The sequence below is a fragment of the Porites lutea genome, chromosome 2 (assembly GCF_958299795.1).
Source record: "Porites lutea chromosome 2, jaPorLute2.1, whole genome shotgun sequence".
Classification (NCBI taxonomy): Eukaryota; Metazoa; Cnidaria; class Anthozoa; order Scleractinia; family Poritidae; genus Porites; species Porites lutea.
Window position 1 is genome coordinate 56,215,054 of NC_133202.1, and position 25,122 is coordinate 56,240,175.

General features: G+C 39.5%; 1 protein-coding gene across 3 annotated transcripts; it reads right to left on the reverse strand.

The window, feature by feature from the left end:
- Positions 1-554: 554 nt before the first annotated feature.
- LOC140929126 (uncharacterized) lies at positions 555-23,332 on the reverse strand. Of its 3 annotated transcripts, XM_073378991.1 has the most exons (19): positions 23,182-23,332; positions 18,422-18,509; positions 18,002-18,122; positions 17,768-17,867; positions 17,554-17,670; positions 17,105-17,221; positions 15,601-15,761; positions 15,117-15,384; positions 13,687-13,812; positions 12,920-13,111; positions 11,725-12,056; positions 8,853-11,187; positions 7,042-8,589; positions 6,806-6,928; positions 6,351-6,476; positions 5,710-5,902; positions 3,714-3,988; positions 2,934-3,111; positions 555-2,384 (listed from the first exon to the last, which is right to left on the reverse strand). In XM_073378991.1, the coding sequence occupies exons 2-19, from the start codon at positions 18,504-18,506 to the stop codon at positions 2,152-2,154; spliced, it is 6,630 nt and encodes a 2,209-aa protein (XP_073235092.1). In that variant the 5' UTR covers positions 18,507-18,509; positions 23,182-23,332; the 3' UTR covers positions 555-2,151. The 3 variants fall into 3 exon arrangements, with proteins under 3 accessions (XP_073235092.1, XP_073235093.1, XP_073235094.1); XM_073378992.1 differs by lacking the exon at positions 12,920-13,111; XM_073378993.1 differs by lacking the exon at positions 18,422-18,509 and having other exon boundaries at positions 556-2,384; positions 23,182-23,197.
- Between the last annotated feature and the right edge of the window lie 1,790 nt (positions 23,333-25,122).

The following is a 25,122-nucleotide window of genomic DNA, read 5'->3' on the forward strand; positions in this document are numbered from 1 at the left end:
TTAGAAATCGAAGTGAAAAGATGAAAAATGTTTCTTGTCTAACTGAATGTGAAGAAGTTTACCTTTCTTAACGCATATCAATTTGTTCAGGCTCCGCACGAGTCTATTTGCTGACTACGCAAGAAGGACGAGGAAGACTAAGTACAAGAGTCAGCGTTTGCAAAAATAACCACTTTAAACAAATTTATCCCCTTTTACGTTGCCGCGGATTGATGCAGAGATTGGGATTGATGATGGTAATCTTGATCATTTAAGAGCGTGACAGCTCATAGTCTCACATTTCCCATGATACACCTGGCATACCGAATGCTTTCTATTTCTCCCGAATGACTCCCGGATATGTGTTTAGAATGTGTTTCTTCCCTTTTTTGAGTGTGTGCGCGTGTGTGGTGGGTTGTGGATTTAGGAGGAAGGGGGGGGGGGGGGAAGGGGCAGTGTGAAAGTGGCTTGAGAAAATATGATCATAGATTTGGTGCGTTGCCGCATCAGACAGGATTTTCAGATCTCTGTTAAATTCTTTCGGGCTACCATTACTTGTGCCCGGAAATACTCAGCACCACCCAAACAAAAAAAATAACCATCGGCCTCTTACTGCAATGTTTGTCCATTTAATAAAATTAATGCGCGTTTACTCTGCTTCCTGTTCGTGTTATGTTTCATGGATGACGCGTATATATATTCTAAGAAAAGCCGCTTGTGGTAACACCTACTTGAATGTTAACATCAAGAATCTTTACAAGAAAGCGCGCAGTTATTCTGTAAAGTACGAAACGGGTGAAGCTGTATAAATTCTGAACTGCATCTGTTGTAGCTCTAATATATTTGTTTTTTCCTTCTTCTTCTTTTTCTTTCTGCTTTCTTTTGGTATGAGGAGTTATCTCTAGAATTACAGAATTAGAATTATCTCTAGAATTATTTTTTTGTCATTGATTTAGATCGAATAAGAAAGTCCAGAATTTACTATGGAGGCCTTATACGGACAAAATGTCGAAAGTTACAACCAACTTGAACAAAAACGGTAGTAAGTTACATCTTACCTGAGTACAAAATGTTTTAAAATTACTTGTTAAAAATGCTTAGCTTTTGTAAATCACTTAGCTTTGTCTCGACAACACATCGGGCTACAAATGCATTTTATCAAAAGCTTAAATATAATCTTCAAATTAATTCGTATAAAATATCCAACATTAGGAAGCTGAAAATGTTTTCGAAAACATCTTTACCTTCGCAGACCCAAAATATATAAAATGATACATTATAACGGTATTGCGAAATGCATTTTTACCATGAATACAGTAGCAAGTTCGCATTTAAATATCTCTTCTCTCATAAAAAAGAACTAAACAACGACGAAAAATTTTTACAACGCTGTGCTTCCCTGGTCAATGCTCCCTTGGTCAATGCTCCCTTGATTCACCTGTGGCACAAGTTGCTGCTGTTTGTTGCTGTTCGTTGTTTGTTTGTATTTTTAAACTCGCAAGAAAATCACGAGAAAAGAAAACGAAAAATGCTCAATTATCTTACGGCCGCATGTCTCGTACAGCCCACTAGACGACTGAGTCGAGATTTTGTCTCAAAGAACGTTAGGCGTTAAATACCAATCGAGGAGGAGAGGGCGTACACTAGAAAGCCTCGAGAAACAGGATATTAAAAGACATTCGCGAGTGTAACATGACTAGACTGCGTGACATACGAAACTAAACCTCTTGTTACGTCCATCTGCGAAACAGCGCATGAAACCTTGGTCTAGGTTACCAGCTATCATAATGCGCCATGAATGGCCTGTTAATAAAGCCATTCTTTGATTGGCCAATCAGTCTTGATAAAAAATAGACCTTTTTAGCTTGTATGTTTAGTTTTTCACATTTCAGGCCATGTGATGTTCCCCCAGAGAACTGTTTCTTCCAAATGTCTTCCTGTTCATGTGCATATGCATGCATAACTGACAAAACGACAAAATACAAATTCCCTTGAGAACGTCACGTGGTTTGAATTGGGAAAACAAAACGTACAAGCCAAAAAGATCTGGTAATTCGTTGAGTTCATTGAGGGTGCGAAACAAGGATCTCAGGGCTGCTTCACAGACGTCACAAGCCGGGGTAAGATTATGTCTGCGACGCAGGGTAAAAAATGCCATGAGGCCTAATTACATTAAAAACATTTTCTGTGAACAATGTCTGGACCCATCTCATCATACTCTTGAACTGAAATGCACATCTGAGGGAAAGTCGACAGTCCAGCAAGCACGGCACTGCCTTTCCACACGGCGTACTTCCGGTCTTCCGGGCTTATGACCTTGACCCGTCCTGGGTCACGTGGATTGACTAGCGTAAAAATCTCCTTATGAAGTCTTTGTTCTAGCCCAGGTAACATGGTACTGCCGCCTGCAAAAGTCAAATTTGAAAGGTATTATTACTAGCTGCTTTACTGAAAGAGGGAAGAAATGAGACTTACCAAAGCCTCTATAGCAGCGTATTGTCCGCCCTAATAACAGGACACTTGACAGACTATTGAGTCGTATTAAAAATGTGTCCTTCAACTGAAAGCCACGCTTTTTTTCTTTTTTTCTCACTTTCACCGTCACTGTACTCACCGAGAGTAAAGAAAGTCGGCTGAAGCTATGATAGAGGTCCCATTCAATAGTTTCTGCGGAGCGAGCGTAGCAACTTGTTAACCCTTTTAGACACACCCTACCCTTTCATATAATTCAACCAACGAAATCTCTACTCCTTTCGGGCGGAGCCTCCCCGTGTTGGCCATTATAAGGAGTACCTCCAACTCCCGGGGTCGCCCTACAGTCAACAAGACAACCGACGTAAGACTTCCCAACCTCTCTCTCCCTGATATGATTCAGATGGAAGCAAGGGTTCATTAAGTATTACTGGCTGGCAATTCATAAGCAGTGTTAGTACTCAAAGAATGACCTATCTCACCTGATAACAATATGTTCTCAAGTAATTCCTTTCTGATGTCCACGTCACATTTAGTAATACATTTGTAGATAGACTCGTGAATTCCAACAATGTCCCTCCCAAGCATACTGGGATTGAACAGTACTTCTGGACAGCGAAACCGCTCGCTTGCTAAGCGTATAGACTGGCCGTCTGGGAGCTGGAAAAGAAGAAACAAGCGCAGTATAATCGTTTGAGTTGTAGTTAAGGTCTGTTTTTGTGAACTTGGCCGCCAAGTGTGCGTGACTAATTTAATATAACAGAGATGCGAGAAGTAGGAAGGGCTTAGTAAACGATACCACAGTAAACCTAGTTTTAACAGAAGCCATTCTGGTGTAATCGTACGTAAACTACGCTGACAAAACCTAGTTACCAAGAAAAGTAATTCACTAAGGTCGTGAAAACGAGGGGCCAGTTATTCCCATGTCGGTTAAAGTTAATCCAATGACAACTGTTCCTTTTGCTCCGCTTCAAAACCTGCTGCATTTCACATGAAACAAATGCTTACATATTTTGATCAAAACTTGTTTCATTTTGGGATTTCAAAGACAGCCTGTCGTGACAATCGCTTAATCAAAGCTCACGAACTTAGTTTGAAAGGACAAGCGAAAGCGCACTCTGTCTCATAGTAGTACTACGCTGACTTCGCGTACAACATGTTGCGTGTCACGTGAATGTTCCTTCACGTCGGTGAATATTTTGCCGCGAATCATCCTTTCCCCTCCCCCCTCCGACATCTCTTTCAGACATTATCCCACCCACCATATATAACTCCTCGAACTTGTTGCTGGTCTCAGATTCTTGCAATTCCTGCTCAAAATCAAGTGCAACATAGGCTAGCTTCTCCTTGATATCCCGTATGATCTCCATCTCTGCTGTCGTCGTGAAAGAGTAGCCCTGTTCTTTGAGGATCCTCATCATGTACCTGGTGAGGTCCCTTCCGGCTAGGTCCATTCTCTGAGTGGCGTGAGGGAGCCAGTAGCCCTCGTAGACTGGTACTGTATGGCTCACTCCATCACCACAGTCAAACACGGTGCCTGTTATCAGTACAACAGAAAATCGCTGATAAGCTCAAGATATTTCATGAGCAGTACGGTTCTCAACTTCCTGTAAAGCTATTTCAAACAACAGAGGCAAAAAAACCTGGTTCTTTTGTACGTTGCACACTATCCTTCACCACCACAAAGCACGTGATCCAAAACAAAACTCATTTATAAAAGACACCTACGTGACCCTAACCCTTTATCAAAATTCCATGTTGACAAAATTCGACCTTCATGTAACAATTAAACATAACTAAGGGCTTTACGATAAGGAAATAAGCTGGAAATACGTGTTCTTTGCGCATCAATTAAACTAATACATGTATGAATTTACAACTTTTTAATGGTTCAACATATCCTTATGGAATGCCGCTTGTGACAAAAAGATTTATAAGTAAATATGAAGAAGAACTCAAATATTCGTATTAGACCATAATTATTGGTATCAAGATAAGAATATGGGTATTATAAAACCGACCTAAATTATATTTTCGCATCGATATTCGTACGTTGTTGACAAGATGCATGCAAACCTATGCGTTACGAACCGTTATCTGATAAAGTAAATATACATTCGAATTATACGTACGTAGCGTAAATATACGTTATGTTGCTTACCGCACAAATACGTTATGAACACAATATAATTACGTTAAGAGCCATTTCATACGTATACGTTAAGCGTAACATGTAACATACGTTATGAGTATGCATTGGCCGTCCAGCGGATAGATGTATCCAGTGAGCATGCCCTTGGCGTCGGGGGAAAAGCCCGCGAAAACACGGAGGAAACGCGGCTTTGTCATTTTTGCAGTGGCACTTGTTGTGGTCTTCCTTCCATTGACTTTCTTTTCTCGGAAGGTTTAACCATTTTAATCTGTGGTGAAGCGAGCACGCTTAGTTCTTCGATACAGAAGATGGAAGCAACTTCAGAATACTCGGCCACATCATTTACATTTGCCGGAAAGCTTTAAAGAACGAGGTATAACACAATAGGCACTTTTGTTATTCAATGATATGCAAAGAAGTGGCCGGGTATTCTGAAGTTTAGCTGGAACATGTTTCACCTGTGCATGTTTGCCGATTTATTAGGAGGAATGTTCCAAAATTAAAACTGTATAAAATCACTGTTTCGAAAGTAGATATTTGTGAACACGCGAAATCAATGCTACTGTGTCTGGCATGTTTTTCATCGCCATGGTAAAAGTGGTGAAATTCCTGTCACGCCTCCTGAACGCGAGCTGCAGTGATGTTATTACAGTCCCTCTATTTTTCTCGCCTCCTTCCAAACCGTCCCCGCCCCCTAAGTAGTTTTGATACTCGTGCAAGATGGCAGCCCGTAACGCAAAGCGCTCGATCCCGACGATCTTACGGAAAAAAATAGGTTACGCGATGTACGTGTAATTCAAAACGTATATTTACGTTGTGACATAATGGTTCGTAACGTAGAGGTATCATGTATCTTTGTCTACAACGTACGTATATTGATGCGAAAATATGATTTAGGTCGGTTTTATAATACTCATATTCTTATCTTCATACCAATAATTAAGTTCTAATACGACCTGATATATGAGTTCTTCTTCATATTTATATATTAATCTTTTTGTCATAAGTGGCATTCCATGTGAACCTTGTCGTCTTTTCAAAGCAAACGTAAAACAATTTGAAGCCTACAAAAGAGCCCAAAAACAACAAACAAAGCGGCGGCTTACCTGTAGTTCTCCCTGTAGAGTAGAGCGCCATAACAGCTTGCACTGCTACATACAGACAAGGTGTATTAAAAGTTTCAAACATAATCTGTAACATACGCTCCCTGTTAAACTTGGGGTTCAACGGAGCCTCTGTTAGCAGCACCGGGTAATCCTGGGAATCAATTCGCAGCTGGTCGTAAGTGTAAGTCCAGATCTACACACACAAAAAAAACAACAAACAAGCGATCAAAACAGTAACTCATTACACAACGCTTTTAAAGTGCCGCAACACCACACCAACGGTGATTACTCAGTCTGATAATAGGCCACTTCCGAGTTCCAAAAACCCTCACTTTCAAAATGAGGCTAGGTGCACAACCTTTCTTGTGAAAATGAGTTTTATTTGCGTGGGAATGAAAAATGATTTTCATATCAAAGGCTGTGCACGTACCCTCGTTTTGAAACAGAGGTCCGGGGGAACTCGGACATGGCCTATTGCAATACAAACATATAACCAACTAGCCAATCAGAATGCGCCAATAAAAAAGCGCGGGAAATGCTTCCAGAGAAGTCGCAATTGGTTTCTATTTATCTTCTGATTGGTCGAAAACAAAGAGTGGAAGACACGTGTGAGGAACAGCTATCCGTATCATGACACTCACGGACTCCATATCATCCCAGTTCAGCACGATCCCATGCTCCAGTGGGTACTTCAGAGTTAAAACGCCACGCATGCTCTGTGCCTCATCGCCAATATAAAAATCTCTGTAATCTTGCATCATAGCCTCCTGTGGAAAGTCAAGAACACAGAGACAGGTGACTAGTAGCCTTTAAGTAATATCAGTGGCAGTCCACAACCAAATTTAAGCCCGGCTCTTTCTAACAATAATGCTGTACGCTTCTGTCTAAAACAATACAACGCTGACAAAAGTGCCATTGGAAACGTGCATTCAGAAACGTTTTTAAAATAGCACTCTTTTAATTTTTTCCCTTTATTTACTGCAGTCACAGTTGCAGTTCAATACTATATAAATTTGATGGACGCCCCAGTTGTTATTAAGGTTCATTTACGGTAAGCTAAAGACTACAAAAGCTTTTACCAAATGAAGGTTCTCACCTGATGACGCGGCTTGCCGACCACAGCCGGAAAAACTACTCGAGGCTGCTCTTCATTGGAGAATCCCGCTTTGCAGAAACCCGAGCCATTATCGATTACTGCGACAACTCCTCCGCTATGCTCCTAGAAATGAAACGCTCCGTTAGAAAAATTTAAGTATGCATTAGGTAAAAATAAAAGTATTTCACTATCGTCAATTTCAAGACTAAGAGAAATGAACGATGATTTAAACTTACAAAAGCCACGTTATGTTCACTCGCCACAGGAGCGGAAATAGGTGGCGCCGGAGCACTGGTACGAGTTGACACAGTCCACGTGACGTTCCGGTCAGAGGGTTTCTCGTCATCAGATCCTAGTGTTTCTCGGTCATCAGACGACTGCTCTCGCGCTTGTGCTAGGATGAGTTTCCCTACTTCGGCTAAATTCTCCCCGGTCTCTTCAGAACTCAGGGTGTCTTCCGAGTCACTTGAACCTATGATGTCAAGAAGATCATCCTCTTCTGCTTTCTTTGAAGAAATGGAAAGATTTGGTGGAGAGAGGGGTTTTGCGTTCTCTTTGACCGTATCTCTACTAGCCAATTTTTCATCTTGTTTTCCTGACACATTTTCTGCCTCGAACTGACTTTGTGTCCTTTCATCATAAGCCATTTTCTCAAGCTGCTCAAATTCTTCATCTGAGGCCGTTCTTGCGAATTTATCATTTGAATCATCGCTTTTAGTCTTTCTTTCGGTACGAGCTTTCTGCTCATACAGAGCTTTCTCAAGCTGTTTAAACTCCTCGTCTGAGGAATCACTTAATGCATTTTCACCTAACTGTTTTGTTTTCTCTTCTGCTGCAATTCGAGCTTTTTCTTCATACATCAATCTTTCAATCTCCTCAAACTCCTGATCCGAAGATTTCGTTGTCGTCTCCAAGCCTGTTGAACCTTCCACCTCACTGTCACTTAATTCATTCTCAATCTCACCCAGTCTTTTCACTAGTTCTTCTATCTGATTAGCGCTGGTATCGGTTAGCAGGCTACCATCTAATTCAGCATGGTCTTCAGCTGTTCCACCATCTTCATTTCTTGCATCCTCTTCTTGATCCTCTTCACTATCAAAGCTCTCATGCCGTAAATTCACGTCCTCCTCATTTTTACTCTGTGAATAACTTTGAAACACTGGATTATTGAATTTACCTTGCTCTTCAAGACTTAAGCTAGCTTCAAACCTTTCAATAGCATCATCAGAGCTATCAGACTCATCATGTGATTTCCAGTCTTTGTTAGCAACAGTGCTATGTAACTCAACGGGAAGTTCCTCCTCTTTTTCTTCCACTAACCCCTCTTTTACAATGCTTATATCTTTTATTTCATCAACGTCTACCCCGCCGAAGCTTTCCTTGGGATCTTCAGGCGACGTTCTTACTGAGGCCGCTTTCAGCAGCTCTATAAGTTCATCTTCTGGCGATACTTTGCTTTCCTCGCTGATGAAATCGCACTGTTCAATGTCTATATCCTCAAGCTGACTTTCTACTGGAGATGAGCCTGCAGGGTTGGAATCAGCGTCCTCACTTTCCATGACAAGTTCGCTATCGTTCATAGCAAGCTCCGGGTTTGGCGGTTCAGTGTTGATATCCTTTAACTCGGTATTTTCAGCCATAATCCGCTGGGGGTCCTGTGGTTCACTGCTTAGTGACTCTGTCTCATTAGCTTGATCAAGTGTTTCGGAATTTGTTTTGGAACGGAAATATGCTAGTCTCTTCTCGCGTATTTCTTCCGTGTCTTTTTTATTTACACCAGGTTCCTACACACAAAAATAAAAAATAATAATAATACACTTGTTAAAGTATGACCTCTCAACAGGGCTGGTGTTTAATCAATAGAGATAGAAGCAAGTGATGCTATGGAGAGTCAAGATGGCGCTCACGAGAGCGTACGTCTTGAATGTAGACAGTGATTGCGTTGTCTTGTTAGAGTTTCAAGCGTATCGAATCAGCTTAAGCTTACGCGAAGGCAAATCTTATTTTTCTTTCAAAACTAAAAAATAAAACATCTACGATTTTTCACCTCATCGACTGACCGTTCCTCTTCCACCATCTCCACCTCCCTTTCATCAATGGTCATACTTTCGTGCATGCGCCGTCGCCGGTTTTCTTGTTCTGCCATCCACTGGTTTTGTCGTTCTTCTTCTTCTTTCAGTCGGCGCTGCTCTTCCAAGAACTTCATTTCCTCTCTTTTGAGGCTGTCGCGCAATTCCTTTTGTTCAAACTCAAACTTTTCTTTTAGTTTTACAACTTCATGATCATCAAAACTCGGTTGCTTTACAGCCACTAGTTTTCCTTTTTCTTCAGGGGCAACATAATATTCTTTTTCATCATCAGTTCCTTGGACAAGAAACTCGCCGCTGGGTTGGTCTTCCTGTTTACCAACAGCAATTTGATTGACAGGTGATGCTTCATTTGATAAGCCTGTAATATCAACAGGATTGCTGATCCCTTGCTCACTATCTTCAGCCTGTAGTACTTTTGTCGCGGTGTTTTGACTAACAGGGAGAATGCCGATATTTCGTGTCCTTTCTCTTTGGTTCACCACATCACTACTATCTTCAGTTTCCTTTAAATCACGGCCCAAAATGTTACTAGTGGTTGTTCCATTGTGCGCGTGAACTCCATTTACTGTTTGCGTCTCCTTGTTAACAGAAGCAGGTTTATTAACTATTACATCAGAAGAACGCGTAACTATTTGGTTAGAAACATTTCCACTACTGGTACTTGTAGCCTGGAATCCAGTGATAGCATTCCCAATCCTTTGTGAATGAAAAGGAGCCAAATTCTTCGCAAACTGAGTTTGAGATGTTGTTTCCTGGTATCCAAATCTTTGTGGAACATTTATTCCGTTAGCAGCGGGGCCTGGGACTAAAGGATATGTGGAATTCTGCTGCGGTTGCTGAGCGAGAAACCGCTGGCCGAAATGACTGTAAGACCGGTTCGTATAGTTATTGGTTTGCAATGACTGCGAATTAAATGGCGAAAGAATGTATTCTGGATCTGATTTAACTACGCCATTTTTCACTAAGACTTCAACTTCGCCATGGGATAAATGTTGAAATAAAGCTGCAATAGCTTTCTCAATACCAGAAAGCTGCTCTTGTGCGTAGAAGTACTGCTCCTCTACCTCATGTCTTACAACAGTGTTTAGCGGCTGTGCGAGTATTTGCCGCTGATGTCGGATCCGGCTCATCCAGTACATTTCCTGCTGTTTTAACGCGCAAAACTGTTCAATTTTGTCTTGGGATACATCCGAAACCCTTGAGTGATATTTTTGACTTCCAGCAGATTGTGGGGTATATCCAGAAGATGACGGGGAGCTGTCAACGAAGCTGTTGGTAATTTTCGGCTCATGAACACCGTTATAATAACCGTTGGTAGTGACTGTGGGTGAAGAACTCTGCGCTACATTTGTATGTGGGTAGGTTTTAACTTCAGGGGAAAGAGAATCATGTTTCAAAGGAGACGTATCGTCTTCGTCATCTCTTAAAAACAACATCTCACTGAGCAAGCCTTCCACTTCTCGATCTATCGAATCATCCGAAGTTAGTTCTGGTTTAACTGTGAGGGAAGAAGGACCGGAAGTAAAATGACCCGAACTTAAGGAGGATACCTTGAAGTCTTTTGGGTGCTTACCCTGACTACTGACGCTTGGACCGGAAGTTGATATCGATTTAGGATTGAGGTAGCGTTCGTGGTCACTGCAACTTGCTTGGTTTGCGTTCAGCTCACTTAAGTCAAGTGGAGGAACAATTTTTTCTCTGATTTGTTGAAGTTCCTTTAGTTCTTTTTCCAGTTTCATCTGTTCCATAAGCAGATTGTCTATGCTCTTTGATTCTTTTTCCGTTTTCTTGACTTTCTTCCGCTCCGGTTTCTTAGGCGCCATTTTTCTCGTATATGATTTTAAAGGTCCGTTGTTCAATAAATCGCCATTTTGTTCTGTTTGCTGCACCAGAGGGTAATTGACGTATTTCGGCTGTCTCTCAAAGCTTTCTCTTGGATCCCTACCCCTGCTGTGTTTGAGATATCTCCCTGTTTCCCCAGGGGGACATGTTTGACTCACCACATCACCTTTCACAAATCCGTTAAAGTAAGACTGGGACGAGTCTGGCAGTTTAGGAGTTTCCCTGCTGTGAGGCTGCTTTTGTTTCAAGTCCATCGCCGCCGAATCACTGGTTCCATTTATCGCTGTGGCAGGTCGTCTCACAGGAGGTGTTGGTAGAATAAGGGTTTCTTCAGCTGAGGAGTAATCACGTGACCCGGTATACAATGACCCATTACTGTTGTTAGTTCTGTTGGGTGTGTTCTTGAGCCTGCTGTATGCAGATTCAGCCGCAGTTTGTTTGAGGAATTCGCTGAAATTCAAAAACCACAAATATTGAATTACTATCAAACCGACTTCATGATCACGCACGTCACACAACTCTTTACGGAATAAGTTAAGCGACAGTGCACTGCTGTTGTGCAGACAATGACAAACATAAACACGGACATGGTTATTATTTAAGTTACAATTTTGAATAAGCGGAAAATGTCAAACATTTCCTGGAGTTTTTCGATTTCTCCCTTAACTCTCTTCCGCTGCAAAGGAAGAAACAGGGTTCGTACCCTTTTTCGAACAACAAATTTAAGGACTTTCAGGCCCCATTTCCCACTTTTCAAGGACTCCATTCAGTGTAAAAAAAAGAGCCTTGAGACTATGTCTGCTTTGCTTCTCCCACGACATGAGCAATTTTATCCTGAAGATCTTTCTGTGTTTGCTCCTTTTAGGCACTGGAGAATCTGGGTTGGATAAAGTTAGCATCGAAATGCAAGGTACCTTCGAACCCAGAAGAAACTGTTAAAAATAACGGGAGCCGGCGTTTCTCGTACAGAATAACTGATGAACAAACCTTGGTATTCTCCCAGGAGCATCTACTGAACGTTCCTCATTGCTTGTTTCTCGTCCATTGCCATATTCAATTAAATGAGTCTCGCGGGCACGGACAATCTTTTCTAGCTGTTTACAACGATGCGTTAGTAGCTTTGCTTGGTTCCTTAAATGGGTATCTGGGACTTTTTCCAAAAACGTTTCCAAATGTAGCAGCTCCTTAGGGGAGAGGGGTGAGTACTTGACCAGAAACCTCGCCAGTCTTCCCTCCTGGTGTTGTAGGTCCCGGTAGGAAGTAGAGCGTGTTGAGCTGGAGGGCCAGAACTCAGCCGCTTTACTGTACCACGTCTCCGCCTAGGTAAATAAGACAATGTCACATGTTAAATACAATAATTAAGCAAGTGTCCTTTAATAAGCCTCGGCAGTATTTATAGCACAAAGATTAGTTACGCCGAGCAAATGACCGAATCCAAAAATTTGGATGGTTAACAACACTTTAAACTGATGGAATTTACAGAATACAATTCCTTCTAGCTGTCGTCACGGAAGGATATGAACGCCTCCAGATTGAAAACCAAGAACACATGACCGTTCGGTCACGCTATTGTTTAGCATTCCCTTTTAATATAAAAGTCAGAGATCGGATGAGACAGTGCAGTAGGCGTAGGTTTCTAGAAAAACGAAACTAATAATGCTTCAACTGAACCAATGGGTGTTAGTACAGGTAATAGCATGATTTGTAGTGATATTTGGCATAAATACCACGAGTGATATTTCAAACTTGTTGTACGTAATTTCACGAGCCCTTAGGCGAGTGAAATTTGAGACAATTTTGAAATATCACGAGTGGTATTTATGCCAAATATCACGTACACATCATGCTATTATTTGTTTATACTACTACCCTCAAAAGGTTTGTAATTTTCACATGTAGCTGTTTCAAATTAAGCTGAAATACCACTGCTCTAAGCCAATCAAATTGCTACATGTATTTTTTTGGCCACAGATTGTTTCAGCAAATAAGGAATAAAGAGGGCATTTCAGATGTGGTTCATTATGTAAGGCCAAATGACAAATCTTCAACTAAAAAGTCTTCCTCTTTTTGTCTCTTTAACATAATTTAATCCAAGCAAATACCAATGAGAGAAAAGACCACTGGTTTGTAGTTAGAGGAAAAGCGATTACATAAAGGATTGGTGACTACTTGGGTCCCTCGCCTTATTCAAAAGATTGTAAAAATTGACAGCATCTTCCAGCCAGCGTTTTACATGTTCCACTCTATTGCCGAAGTTTTCCAGATCAGATGTTAAAACTTTAGAGGCAGTTTGAAGAGGTCTCTTGTCGCGAAGATTTCTGGTGCTCATTTCCTCAGCTTGCTTTGCCAGCCCTCTTCCTTGAAATATTACTTCCTGTTCAAATAAAAAAACATAGAATGACGTGACACTTAACAAAAACACAGTTGTATTTGCCAGTTTTACATTGCCCATAGACACCTTCTCGGCTTTGTCGCCTAAAAGTTTGCGTTTTCCTCTGGATCGGAAACAACGGTCACGCAAAATTCTCGGAGTTAAATAACAAAATGAATTGAGCAATGCGACAGGCAAATTTCACGTTTGTGTGCAAGACGCCTGCTTGGCCAGTAATTAATAAGTTTACATCAGGAAATATAGATCGTTAACTGAGGACCAATTAGCCACAAATTCACTCTTTTTTCCCTGTCATGAAGTGTCTCACGGTGAACGCAGACTAGGGCGACAGAATACCTCTTAAGTAGGTGACAACCATCGGCAACTATCTGCCGACCAAACAGTCAAAAGAAGCTTTTTAGCCGAACAGTCCATCGATGATGATAATGAGTTAGTTAACTGTAGCCGCCTCTCATCGCTAACCGGCACGAAACGTCCCAAGCAGCGGGTCAGCAACAAAAGGCAGCTGTATTGTATTCATTGGCTTGTAAACATAATGATAAAATGTTTCATCAAACCTTAGCCAGTGGATAAAACTCCCCGTCAAACTGTGCTTTACTTTGATTGGCTGATCGCAGAGAATCGCAAGCTTGAGAGAATGTGTTCAATTGATTTTCAGCATCTCCACGAATCCACTTTACCAGCTACAACAAGAACAGCAAAACCACAGACTTAACTCGTATTGTGACTTCTCTTTGCGAAAGAAAAGCCCTTTCAAGGTATTCTCGTGGTACCTTGTTAAGGCTACGTGCGAATAGTATAGTAGATGACGGCGCTTGCTCCATTTCTTCTTTGATCTGATCGAAAGAAATATGTAGACTAATAATGCATCATATATGGTCATCTGCAGTGTTTGCGTACTGTTGCATGCATAATTTTATGCGAAGTGGCTTCCATATCCCAGATTATTACGGAAAAGTGCCACACAATCCGAGGACATTCCTAACTTATAAAAACAAGAAGACTAAGACATCCCTGATTATCTGCGGTTTAATCCAAGATAATCCAGGAAAACATGATGCGCTTTACTGTACTTTTCTTTAATACACTGACGCGCTGCAGATTTCTGCGACAGCTGGCACGCATTTCCGACATAAGGCACGTGTATCAATATATAAAGAGAGAATTCCCAATGTTCCGGGACGTCAAGGATACACGCATAAGCTTAGGTCTGTCATAGCCTCAGTTTTTAACTTGCATACCACTTTAAGTGGCCAAAATTCGTGTTTATCTTGCACAAAATTGTATGCAAACAGTTTACCACATAGACTTAAGTAACTCTAGACTCGTTTAACTGCTGCGTACAAATGAAATGTTTAATCCATAGGTAAATTTAGCAATGTTCACGGTGCTAAGCGTTATGTACAGACCTCAGCCGGCATTCAACAGAGATTGTTAAGTGGTCTGTACTTCACAATACACCTGCCCGCGGAGTCCTGCATGATTTCTTTTGTTAACAACAACTCGGAAGAATCTGTTTCATATCAATATAGCTTTAACCTTGTATTTGCACAGAACCTTCTTTGGCTCATACACTGTAGTTCCGCTGCTAGAATCACTAACTGACAGGTCGTTTAAATTTTGCAGTTTGCGCCTTACTGTAACTTTAATTCAGCATAGGACTCAAGGTGTTATATGGAGTACAGACTTCTAACTGTAAGAAAGAATCAATTATTTCATATTTTCATTTAGGACTCTAACTCACATTACACCTTAAGTCCTACGACTTCTTTTGTCAAGAACAACTCTGAAGAAACTGTTCATAATCATCAACATAGCTATAACCTTATTTTTAAATTATGGTAATTATTCATTTCTTTTTCTTTTTTTTTTGGCGCAAAGGCTTTTAGGCTCACAGTTCCGCTTTTCGGGATCACCAAGAGTCAAGTCGTTTAAAGTTTCCAGTTTGTGTTCTTCTGTAACATAAGTTAATTCACAGAGGCCTTACCCGACTCAGATTCTCTTTCAGTTCAAGAACATCCTTGGCCTGGTAACTAGTGACCGGAACAGGGTGAGAAGTAGTTCCTCCTTTCAAGGCGTCTTGTAGCTGTTTTTTAGCGTGCATGAGCTGGTCACGGTAAGGTTGGATGGTTTCCATCATAGACGCATACTGAGGAGTTTTGGACATCACTGAGAACGTTCTGTCAGATCCAGGTCTGACCGTCAGCTCTCTGAGATGGTTTCCTTCTTCAATGGCAACATCGATGGATAAATCACTGAAGGTTATATAAAAAAGCACACTCCATGACAATATGATCATTTTCTCTGAAACTGATGGATAACTTCTTCAAACTGTTACATAAACACATGCACAGTCGGCCCCTAACAAAAAGCGCGGGAATAATGTTATTTCTGATTGGTTGAGAAGCGGCGGAAATTCAAGAGAAATTCTAGTAGTGTGGCGGTACAAGCAGCCACGCTGGATTATTTACCGTTTTATCTTTGCCTTCTTTTCTTCCACTCTCTGAAGGACTAAATCTCCACCAGATTGCTCCTTTCTAGACTGCATCCTTTTTAGAGATTTCACTTCATTAAGTGCTTTAGGAAGATGAGTTGTGATGTAGTCGCTAGTGAAATAGAATTCCTCCAACTTCTATGGACAGAAACAGAAGCATATAACAGAAGCATATATGCTTCTGACAGAAAACAATACAGACAACGCCGGAAATAGCTATAAAACTGAAAGTGTAGAAATATAAAAAGCATGCGTTTTAATAGAGGGAATAATCGGACATGCATGTGCAACTACAAAAGTAAGGTACAGTCGAACCTGCACTGACGCCCCCTCTCCAAAACAGCAACCTCACTACAACGGCAACGGCCACTAACGCATGTCCCCAGCTGCCAAAATAACACCTCGACAACGGCCAGTTTTTTTTTTCAGTGACTGATGAAAAAGTCAAGGATGGTCACGAATTGAGACGTTTATGATAAATCACGGCCATCGTATTTTGATTTTGCTTCATTTCAATATACTGCTGCAGTCACCAAAAATTGTCTACGATACTTATAGATGGTTTTCACTGTGTCGTCATCAAATTGTAAAGTCAAAATAGCGAGGTTTTACGAATTCTTATTTACACTAGGTTGAAGATAAACATAAAGTAAATCTTTGTACAAGTTTTTATTTCCGTAGCATGTTTCATTTCGAAAATACAGCAATTTGAATTTCCGAGTTTTCACAGTGCATGACGCCAAAATAGGAATGCTGTCTCGTTGAAAAAAAAGTCTCTCCTCTTGATTTTCGGCAATATAATCACTTCAAGTATTAGAAGACATGTTTATGCGTACGTACGCTACTCTTGAGTGAAAAGAAAGAGCTTTTAAAGAAAAAGTAAACTCCAGATGTTTTTGTTGATTTCCGGCGGCCATATTGGTGCACCAAAACGGCGCACCAATATGGCGTCTCTATGCAAAGCTCTACAAAGGTGCGTGAGACGTTTCACCAAATAACTCAGAAACTATGGGCCACAAAGACCTGAGACTTGGACAAATTGTATATAAATTATATTAGTCTTTTATAATATTTCATTTTCTTGGTTTCTTCCACTGGGCGGTTTCCAATTTGGTCTTTTGTTGCGTGACAGTGAAAACTATCTATAGCGAATGATGCAAACCTTGCTCGTTTTGTCACGTTGACATTTTGACGCTCGACATAACTAAAGCTTTTTATGTATTTTATCTCTATACATTACATATGATTGGATTACCATGATTATGGAACACAGTAAGCATGAATGTAGCACAAAAAACATGTTGTACTCCCTAAAAAAATTGTCATATGACACCCTTACCTCCCCGGCGGCCACTTTCTTCTGTCGCCAAGGTGGCCATTGTAGAGAGGTTTGACTGTATACCAGACTGTATACAGTATTCATTTGTTAATTCCTTACAAAAAAATACATTGTAGAATACAGATCAAGGTGAATTTGATACCTTTTGCAACCTGATCCATGCTTTATGATCATAAGCAAGTGAGCCACCGAAAGCGGTAGTCAGTTGACTGGCTTCAATGTAGGTCAAGAGATTAGATGTTCCTTGTACTGGAACAGTCTAAAAAGACAGTAAGCTTAATTTATAATGAATACTAACAAACATTTAAACTTATTACAATTACTTGATTTGAAACTTTTACTTTCATTTCTTAACTCAAAGGCAAAAACTTTCCACTTTCATTTATAGATATGAAAAGAAAATGACATGGTACATTATTTTATTTTGCTCTTCATTTGCTGTGACAGTTTTGTATACACTGCCTAGTGGGCCAGCCTGTCCATACTGACTTCTAGATGAGGAATGATTGAAAGCAAATTCAATTCAATTACTGGATTTGAAGGGAGCTACAAGCATGTGACATACGTTTTTAATATACAGTGTAAATGAACCTGAAAATTAAGCTGTCCTTTTTCGTGCCGAGCATGAATCTCTCTGGTTAAATGTCTCTTTACTTGCTTATTCTCTGGTAAAATGATGTAAAGACTTCGAACTGAACGAGTGTCATTCTAAAACAAACAAACAGACAAAGAATACAACAGTGAAATTTAAAGGATATATATGTTAAGTTAAACCATATCTCAGACATTATAAAAAAACAATTACCTGAAATATTTGAATCAAGTCTATGACATGAGATACTACTGCTTCCCTAGAACTCCGGAAGTCAATCAGAAACGAGATTCCAGCCTCTTTATACCACGACCTATAAAACAAAATAATTTTGTTAATTATTTGGTTGTCTCTCTGTTGTTGTTTTTTCTTTCTTTTGTTCTTCTTGTTTTTGTCTGAAAGGTGTTAAATGCCAGTTTAAGCTCCATAAAACTAAACATAACAAACCTGGCAAGAAAAGCAAGATATTTCAGCAGCCTGATAACATCAGCGGGGTTGAGTAAGACAAGGCTGGAGTAACGCTGAGATGACAGTGTCACCAAGGGATGACCTTGTAAGTCACAACCACCTGCACATGAAACAACATCAAGTCAATCTAAACATTTCATTAAAACAAGTCTACAAAGACATAGTTCCATCAAGACAAAATGCAGTACATTTTCCTGAAAACAAATTCAACAGTTACAGTTTTAAGAAACTAGTAGCTTCATGAATTGGGTAGAATATGTTTTTCTGGGTGCGTTATACATTCAATATTTATATTTCAATAATTTCTGGTTACTGGCAGAAAACTGTTAAGAGTACATGTAGCCTATTATAATCTGAAGTGCTTAATAACAGAAAATAGCTATTGCCAAGAGTAACAACCTGTGAGTATGGCAATCTCTGACAAGATGAGGTTGTCTTCAGGCATATATAGCCTTTTTTCTTTAATTTTAGATCTTGCACTCATTGCCTACAAATGAAAAACACATGACAATCATCTCAAGCTCTTTACACCAGGGAGTTTGAGTTATCAACAAATTATTTATAATTCATTTATTTTGAAAATAATAAAAGATAATGTTACTGTGAGTTATCATTAGTTTGTAGAAAAATGTTGTAACACACTGTACTCACACACAGCATGAAAAACAAAATTGTTTTTACAAGTAAACACTAATAATATTTCGATGGCAGGAATGCCAAAGTGAGGGATTTCTAGAGTTTATTCCATTTATTCTTACTCTGGATAGTCAATCAAACATGCCCTAAGAATGGGCACCTTAATTATTAAGGTGCCCATTCTTAGGGCATGTTTGATTGACTATCCAGAGTAAGAATAAATGGAATAAACTCTAGAAATCCCTCACTTTGGCATTCCTGCCATCGAAATATCTAAAAGCCAGCTTGAAATAAAATATTTTGAGGTATGTAGAATTTACATGGTTCAAAAATCAGGGTAGAAGAGATCTGGAACACAACTTTTGGACACATGCATTCTTATCATGGAATAATTTGTGATAAATCAAACACACCCTAACAATGGTCACATGTTTATAGTGTATAAATACACTAACACACACTGTTGAGGAGCAGGTTGCTGAGGTAATGTGTGTGTTCTGAACAGAATCAGAATCACCTCATGCGCAATATTAACACTGTATCTAACAAAATAACTGCATAAAACAAGTTTCATACTGTGAAATGACACAACTATATCCTCAGAAATAGATACATTGTAGTGGTATCCTCTTCATTACTTTCTACCAAACATTGTATATGCACATTTACTCATTTCTCAAGATTGTTTAAGCATAAATTTATTCATAAAGTCAAAAGTAGGACAAAAATGTTGAGCATCACAACAGGTGGAATTATTAATTTCTGGGGTTTGAAATTAAAACTGCCAATAAAACTATTTTGTTTTTTGTTATTATTATTTTTCACTCTCTAGCTATTCATTTTACATAAGGTTAATTAAGTTCATTCTGGCCTGGAGTTATTTTCATACAGCTGAGAAGATTTTTTCCCAAACTAATAACACACACAAACACACAGCTCTTTCATTTTAGCCTATTAACGTGTCTTAATTTGTAGTTAAAAATGTCCACTTGAACAAAATGATGCAGGGCTCGAATAAAGTCCCATACAGCAATCTGGGACAAGAGGATTTTCTTGCTGGGCGAGTAACTTTAAGCCTGGTTTCCATATGATCATCTGGATCATCCTCATCACCCCATGCAGTAGTGTCAAATAATATTCAAGTGATCAGGATGATCATATGAGAACACTACCTGGATGATCACAAACAACATGGACAACTGAGATGACCTCAATCGCTTGGACAGAATTAAGTTCTTTTAGTTATCTGTTCTTTTAGTTATCTCAAAAATAGGGAGCAAGGGTGGCACAGTGATGAGAACACTCGCCTCCCACCAATGTGGCCCGGGTTCAAATTCCGGTGTCGACGCCATATGTGGGTTGAGTTTGTTGTTGGTTCTCTCCCTTGCTCCGAGAGGTTTTTCTCCAGGTACTCCGGTTTTCCCCTCTCCTCAAAAACCAACACTTCCAAATTCTAATTCCATCTGGAATGCACGGACATGTTTAAATGAGTTCATATGAACTCTTAAGTGCTTTGTGGGTAAAAAAGCAATTTTATATGCTATTCACTTTTTTTAATTGGGACGATCCTGTAAAATTTGAAGTGATCATACAGACAGGCTCTCAGACAACTGAGATAATTGGAATGATCAAAGGCTATCCCAGAAATCATCACTTTTATTACAGTAATCGGGGAGAAATTCAGCCTGGACATCTCTGAAATATATGATAATAATACCAAAATGTTTGCACAACATATGGGTGATATTTGAAAAAGAGAAAGTCTGTTCCATTAAGTTCTGGACAGTGATACTATGTCTACGTGGAACTTTTCTAGCCTCAGACTACACTGCAAAATCAAGAGTAAAGCAAGCCACAAGTTTCACTCTCCGATTAAAATATTCACCAGATATTTATGATTAGCTTGTTTGCAAAACAGGTACAAAAATTTCATTGTCTGACCCAGGAAAATCACTGATGACCATGCGTCTCTTGTCTTTAAGGCAATTGAGACAATTTAATGGAAACTACATTGTACCAATAGGTGGTTTTCACGTTACGTCATCGCCGCCATGCTGGTGGATGGTAAACAAAAGATCGCTCATTAGTTCGCTTTGTTTGTCCACCAGCATTTGTTCATTTCACCATTGTTATTTGTGTCTCCCGAGATTGCATGAAAACCACCTCTTGTCCCAGTCGTCTCAATTTTTTTTTTGCAATGACTGGGGAGATCAGGACAGTCATATGGAAACAAGGTTTAAAGCTCACTTGCCCAAAGGGCAAGGGTCCAGGCAGGCCATCTTCTAACAAAATAATTAACTAAGATGAGCAAGAAGTAGCCCTGTGCAAATAAAATATGAGAGAGCTGCTTCCTCAAAGGACAGGCTGGAAACTATTCAAGTTTTTTTCAAGCCCTAGCAAGTGTGATGGCTGTCTCTGTTACTGATCCTATGAGAACTAAAATTTTCCCCATATAGCAATAATATCATGATCATGTTTACAATCAACAAGAATCCCACCAAGGGGGCAGTTTGTTTAAGAATGAATGACTAGATACCAGTGTTACACGCCATAATGTGGGTGCTGCAAAGTGTGTGCAGTGCCCTTTAAACCAAGACTTACCTATTTCTAAATTTTTCTTGCATGTATTTTGCCTAGGCCAGCTAAAACCAACCTTATCATCTTATTTTCTCATGGGCATAAATAATTAATTTTAAAATTTAACAAGACCGTGGTAAATATTGTGCAAAATGTGTAAATTTTCAATTATTTTGAAAAAAATACCTGTCCAGTATATGTATCGGAACCCTACTTGTGAGATGTTTGGTGCAATTTCGGTGGCTGATGTGAGTATTTCAAATATTCATAACAGCAACAGTTTTTACAAAGACAAAGGGCATCCTAATAAAAAAGCAACATCAAGCTCCAACTCTTGGGGCGTGAGAATAATTAGCATTTATGGTTGCTGTCATTGTGAAATGCATTTAAAACATTATTGAGACTGTAGATAACATGATTATACTGATGCCTTCCACCAAGAGGCCTACAGGCCTAGAAGGTCTAAGGAGATTGAACTTATTCAAGAAAACGGAAAGCACAGTGATTTAAGCAGGGCAAAGTTCAATATGCATGTTCAGCTGTACACACTGCAAAAAGTAATGACGAAGATGTTTTGCTGCTGAGATACAGCTGTAGTGAATGTTTAAGACAGCGAACACAGACGCCATTTAGCTTTGACTGGTTTTAACATGACCTCACAACAGGAGATGACTCATGTTATCAGTAAGTCCTGCCCTGCCTGGGAGCAATGAAAAGATACGACGATTTTGTAAGAGATAGTCACAAACTGTCACAATGAAGAGTTTGGTCAAAAGAAATGAGAGTCAAGCAAAAAATTAAAAGATTATTTAAAAACGACAATCTTGGATAAAACTGTTGAGAAAATTGTATACTATGGGAGCATTTTCTAAACATTGTAGCTGTACTAGTCCTTCCCTCTCCTCCGTCTCCTGAAAGTAATGTTGTTGTGTTGTTATTGAAGGAACCAAAATTGACCTGGGGGAAGGGGATTTCTTTCCGCAAAGGCATCATTTTGGAAATAGTTTTGTTGCGTAGGAAAGTGGACAAGATGGGGAAAACTTTCTCAAGTAGTTTTGTCCGGGATTGTAGCAATTAACATTCTACAGTCAAAGATAATGCAAAGATCAAATTAATTGTTTTTATTTTTATGATAGACATTTTTTTGGCATTTATAGTACATGGTGGTATGTGGAATTTTACATACCACCCATGAAATATGTATGTACCCAAGTACCCTCTTTCAAGAGTCTTCAAAATTGTTTAATCTTCAGTTTTGTATACAGAAAATATTTTTATCATAATTATTATTTGACTTTCGGGCCAATTACAATTTACCTCCACCATGCAAAAGTGTTAAAAATATATAGATATTTCCAAAAATCACCTATCCTAAACAAATCTTCATTCATTCGTCACTTATCGGCGACAACATGAGAACAGCACCGATCAATAGATACCATTTATCACCATTTTGACAAATCTGCTCTAACTATGGCCTACAGCAAAGTTCTACAAACCATACAAAAGATTCTTGACAAATTCACGATTAAGCTTATTGTAGCGTGAAGTTTGTATGGATCTAACAGCAAGGTAAATTTAGCAACTCAATAAAAACTCAACAACAACATAACAAACATGCATGCCCATAGTCCAATCTGTCTGCGAGTAAAAAAAAGTTCTATAAATTATTCCTTAATTTCCGTGGTGTGCAAACATGACAGACCGCATTGAAGTAAATTTGTTAGTGTTTCAGTTAGTATGGATGGTAGAAAATGTAATAGATTTGCGTTTTATTTTTTCGCATAAGTGTCGCGTTTTTCGCTTCACCACTGTTACATTTAAGCTTAGTTTACCTCTTGCAACAACAACAGCTGTTCTGAGAGTCTGAGGAAGCTAAGTGAAATTAGAACACTGAATATTGCTATTGATCTTAGAAAAATTATGAACAACAAGACGCTACCTACCGTTCAATAGCGTATCCAGGCACGATGTCTCTTCCACCCTGCACTACAACATTCTGCTGAGTAATTTTGAAGAGTAACATAATCGAACGAGGAATCCGCGATCGAGAGTACATCGTCGTAAGAACTCCTTATTCCATGTCGCTATAAATCCAGCTGAGGTATGATATCAGTGATATACACGACTTCCAAACTCCTTAAATAAAGGCCTCTAGCAGACACATCACAAGGGTTGATTCATGTGAGCTGTCAAAAAGTGATGAATTGACAATAATGGGCTAAAAGTTATGAATCAAGCTTTGTGAAAAGCGTTGTTACCCGCGCTAACCAAACGGAGTGAACGCGGTATGTTTTGGCTAAAAGAATTTCTTCGGGGGTAGGGTAGGTACAAGCCTTTGTAGCCAAGCCTTCAGTAAAAAAGGTGTTGCCGCCTGACGGATTTCCGCATTTCGCAATCCAGGTTCGTAGTTACATAACGACTTTACCGGCCATTGACGCTTCTATTTCAACTTTTTACCCCCCAAAGATTCACTTTCCATGGAGGATAAGGGCGAGAAAAGGATCTTGGGGCGATCCTCCTTCTCTCTGCTCATCGAAAATCTCTCAGAAAGATTTAGAACCGTGTCGAAAGAATCAACCGGCGTGTGGCGCTATTTTAATACTACAACAACGAAAGGGAAGAGAAATGTGGTGCTCTTGTGCTATGCGTTAGGATTCATTGGACTCCACGCAGTTTGGCAGCACTCGAAGAAAAATAAGACTTTAATTAACGAAAATACTGAAGGTGAAGAAGAAAGTGCGACGACAAGTTGAACATCTTGACGAAACAGAACTAAAAACCCCCGAGCTAGATTTTCGTGATTTGTCATTCTTCGGACAATTTCAAGACCTACAATTTGTGAGAAAAGGACCTTGATATGATTGCAGACTGAAACGTGGTTAAAATAATGCAAGCATTCAAGGTTTCCCAAACTTCAAATGATCAGATAACTTTATCATTATCCTTGCTAAGTAATATATCACTTTTTCCCGCCACAGTTTCATCCATATTTAGCAACAACCATGCTGCTTCAAAAGAATGACATTCTCTCAGATTGATCAGACCCTTTCATTTTCTATTTTAGTTTAAGTAGTTTATTAACGTTTCCTTTTGTGACCTCTGTCATTATTTTGTTGTTTATTGCATTATATTTTTATCTTATTTTATTTTAAAGCTGCTTAGAGGCTGTAGTTTATATTAGTGTATAGGTAGGTTTATTTCCATTTTCATCAATGTACATTTTGCAAGTTAGCTGAATTGATGGTTTTCAACAATCAAGCATCACCGGCACAAACGTTTGACAAATAGGCATTCAGTTTCTCAGTGTCGATGTTTTGTGACAGATGATCACGTACTGTACATTAAAAATGAGGGTACAAGTAGGGTAATTAGTGCAAATAATATTTCATTCAAACTTCCCTTAAGTGAACACCCAAAATTCAAACATTTTAGTAGATGCTCACAGGAGATTGAGGCATAGCACATACAGGGAACAAAGTAATCAGACCATCCATCAATCCATTGTCTAATCTAAGGAAAATTACAAAGACAGTCACCCAACTGTGGTCAACAACAACAACAGATGGCCATTTCTGAAAGGTTCCAACTAAGAGGCTTTAACAGGGTCAAGGAAAATTTTAAAATTTGACACTGCCGTGATGTGTTCTATAAAACCTTTACATGTATTGTATGATCTACACTTTCCTCCCTACATCAATGCAGTGGCTTCGATAAAAAGTTTCTGAAGCTATCTCCTGTGTCATTGGAGGAGGAGAAAACAATATCAAGATTTTCTTTCATGGTCTTTCAGCAACTGGGTTAATAAGTCACATTCAGGCCCCTGGAGAACAATAGAGAAACTGATGTTTCAAGTGCAAACCCTTTGTCGGAGTGAACCACTCTGA

Coding starts and splice junctions, on each gene's coding strand:
- LOC140929126 (XM_073378991.1), bottom strand. CDS start 18,506: ATGAGTGCAAGATCTAAAATTAAAGAAAAAAGGCTATATATGCCTGAA. Junction 12,057..12,919: donor TTTACAATCTTTTGAATAAG/GCGAGGGACCCA, acceptor TTATTTACCTAG/GCGGAGACGTGGTACAGTAA. Junction 8,590..8,852: donor AGGAACGGTCAGTCGATGAG/GTGAAAAATCGT, acceptor TTTTGTGTGTAG/GAACCTGGTGTAAATAAAAA.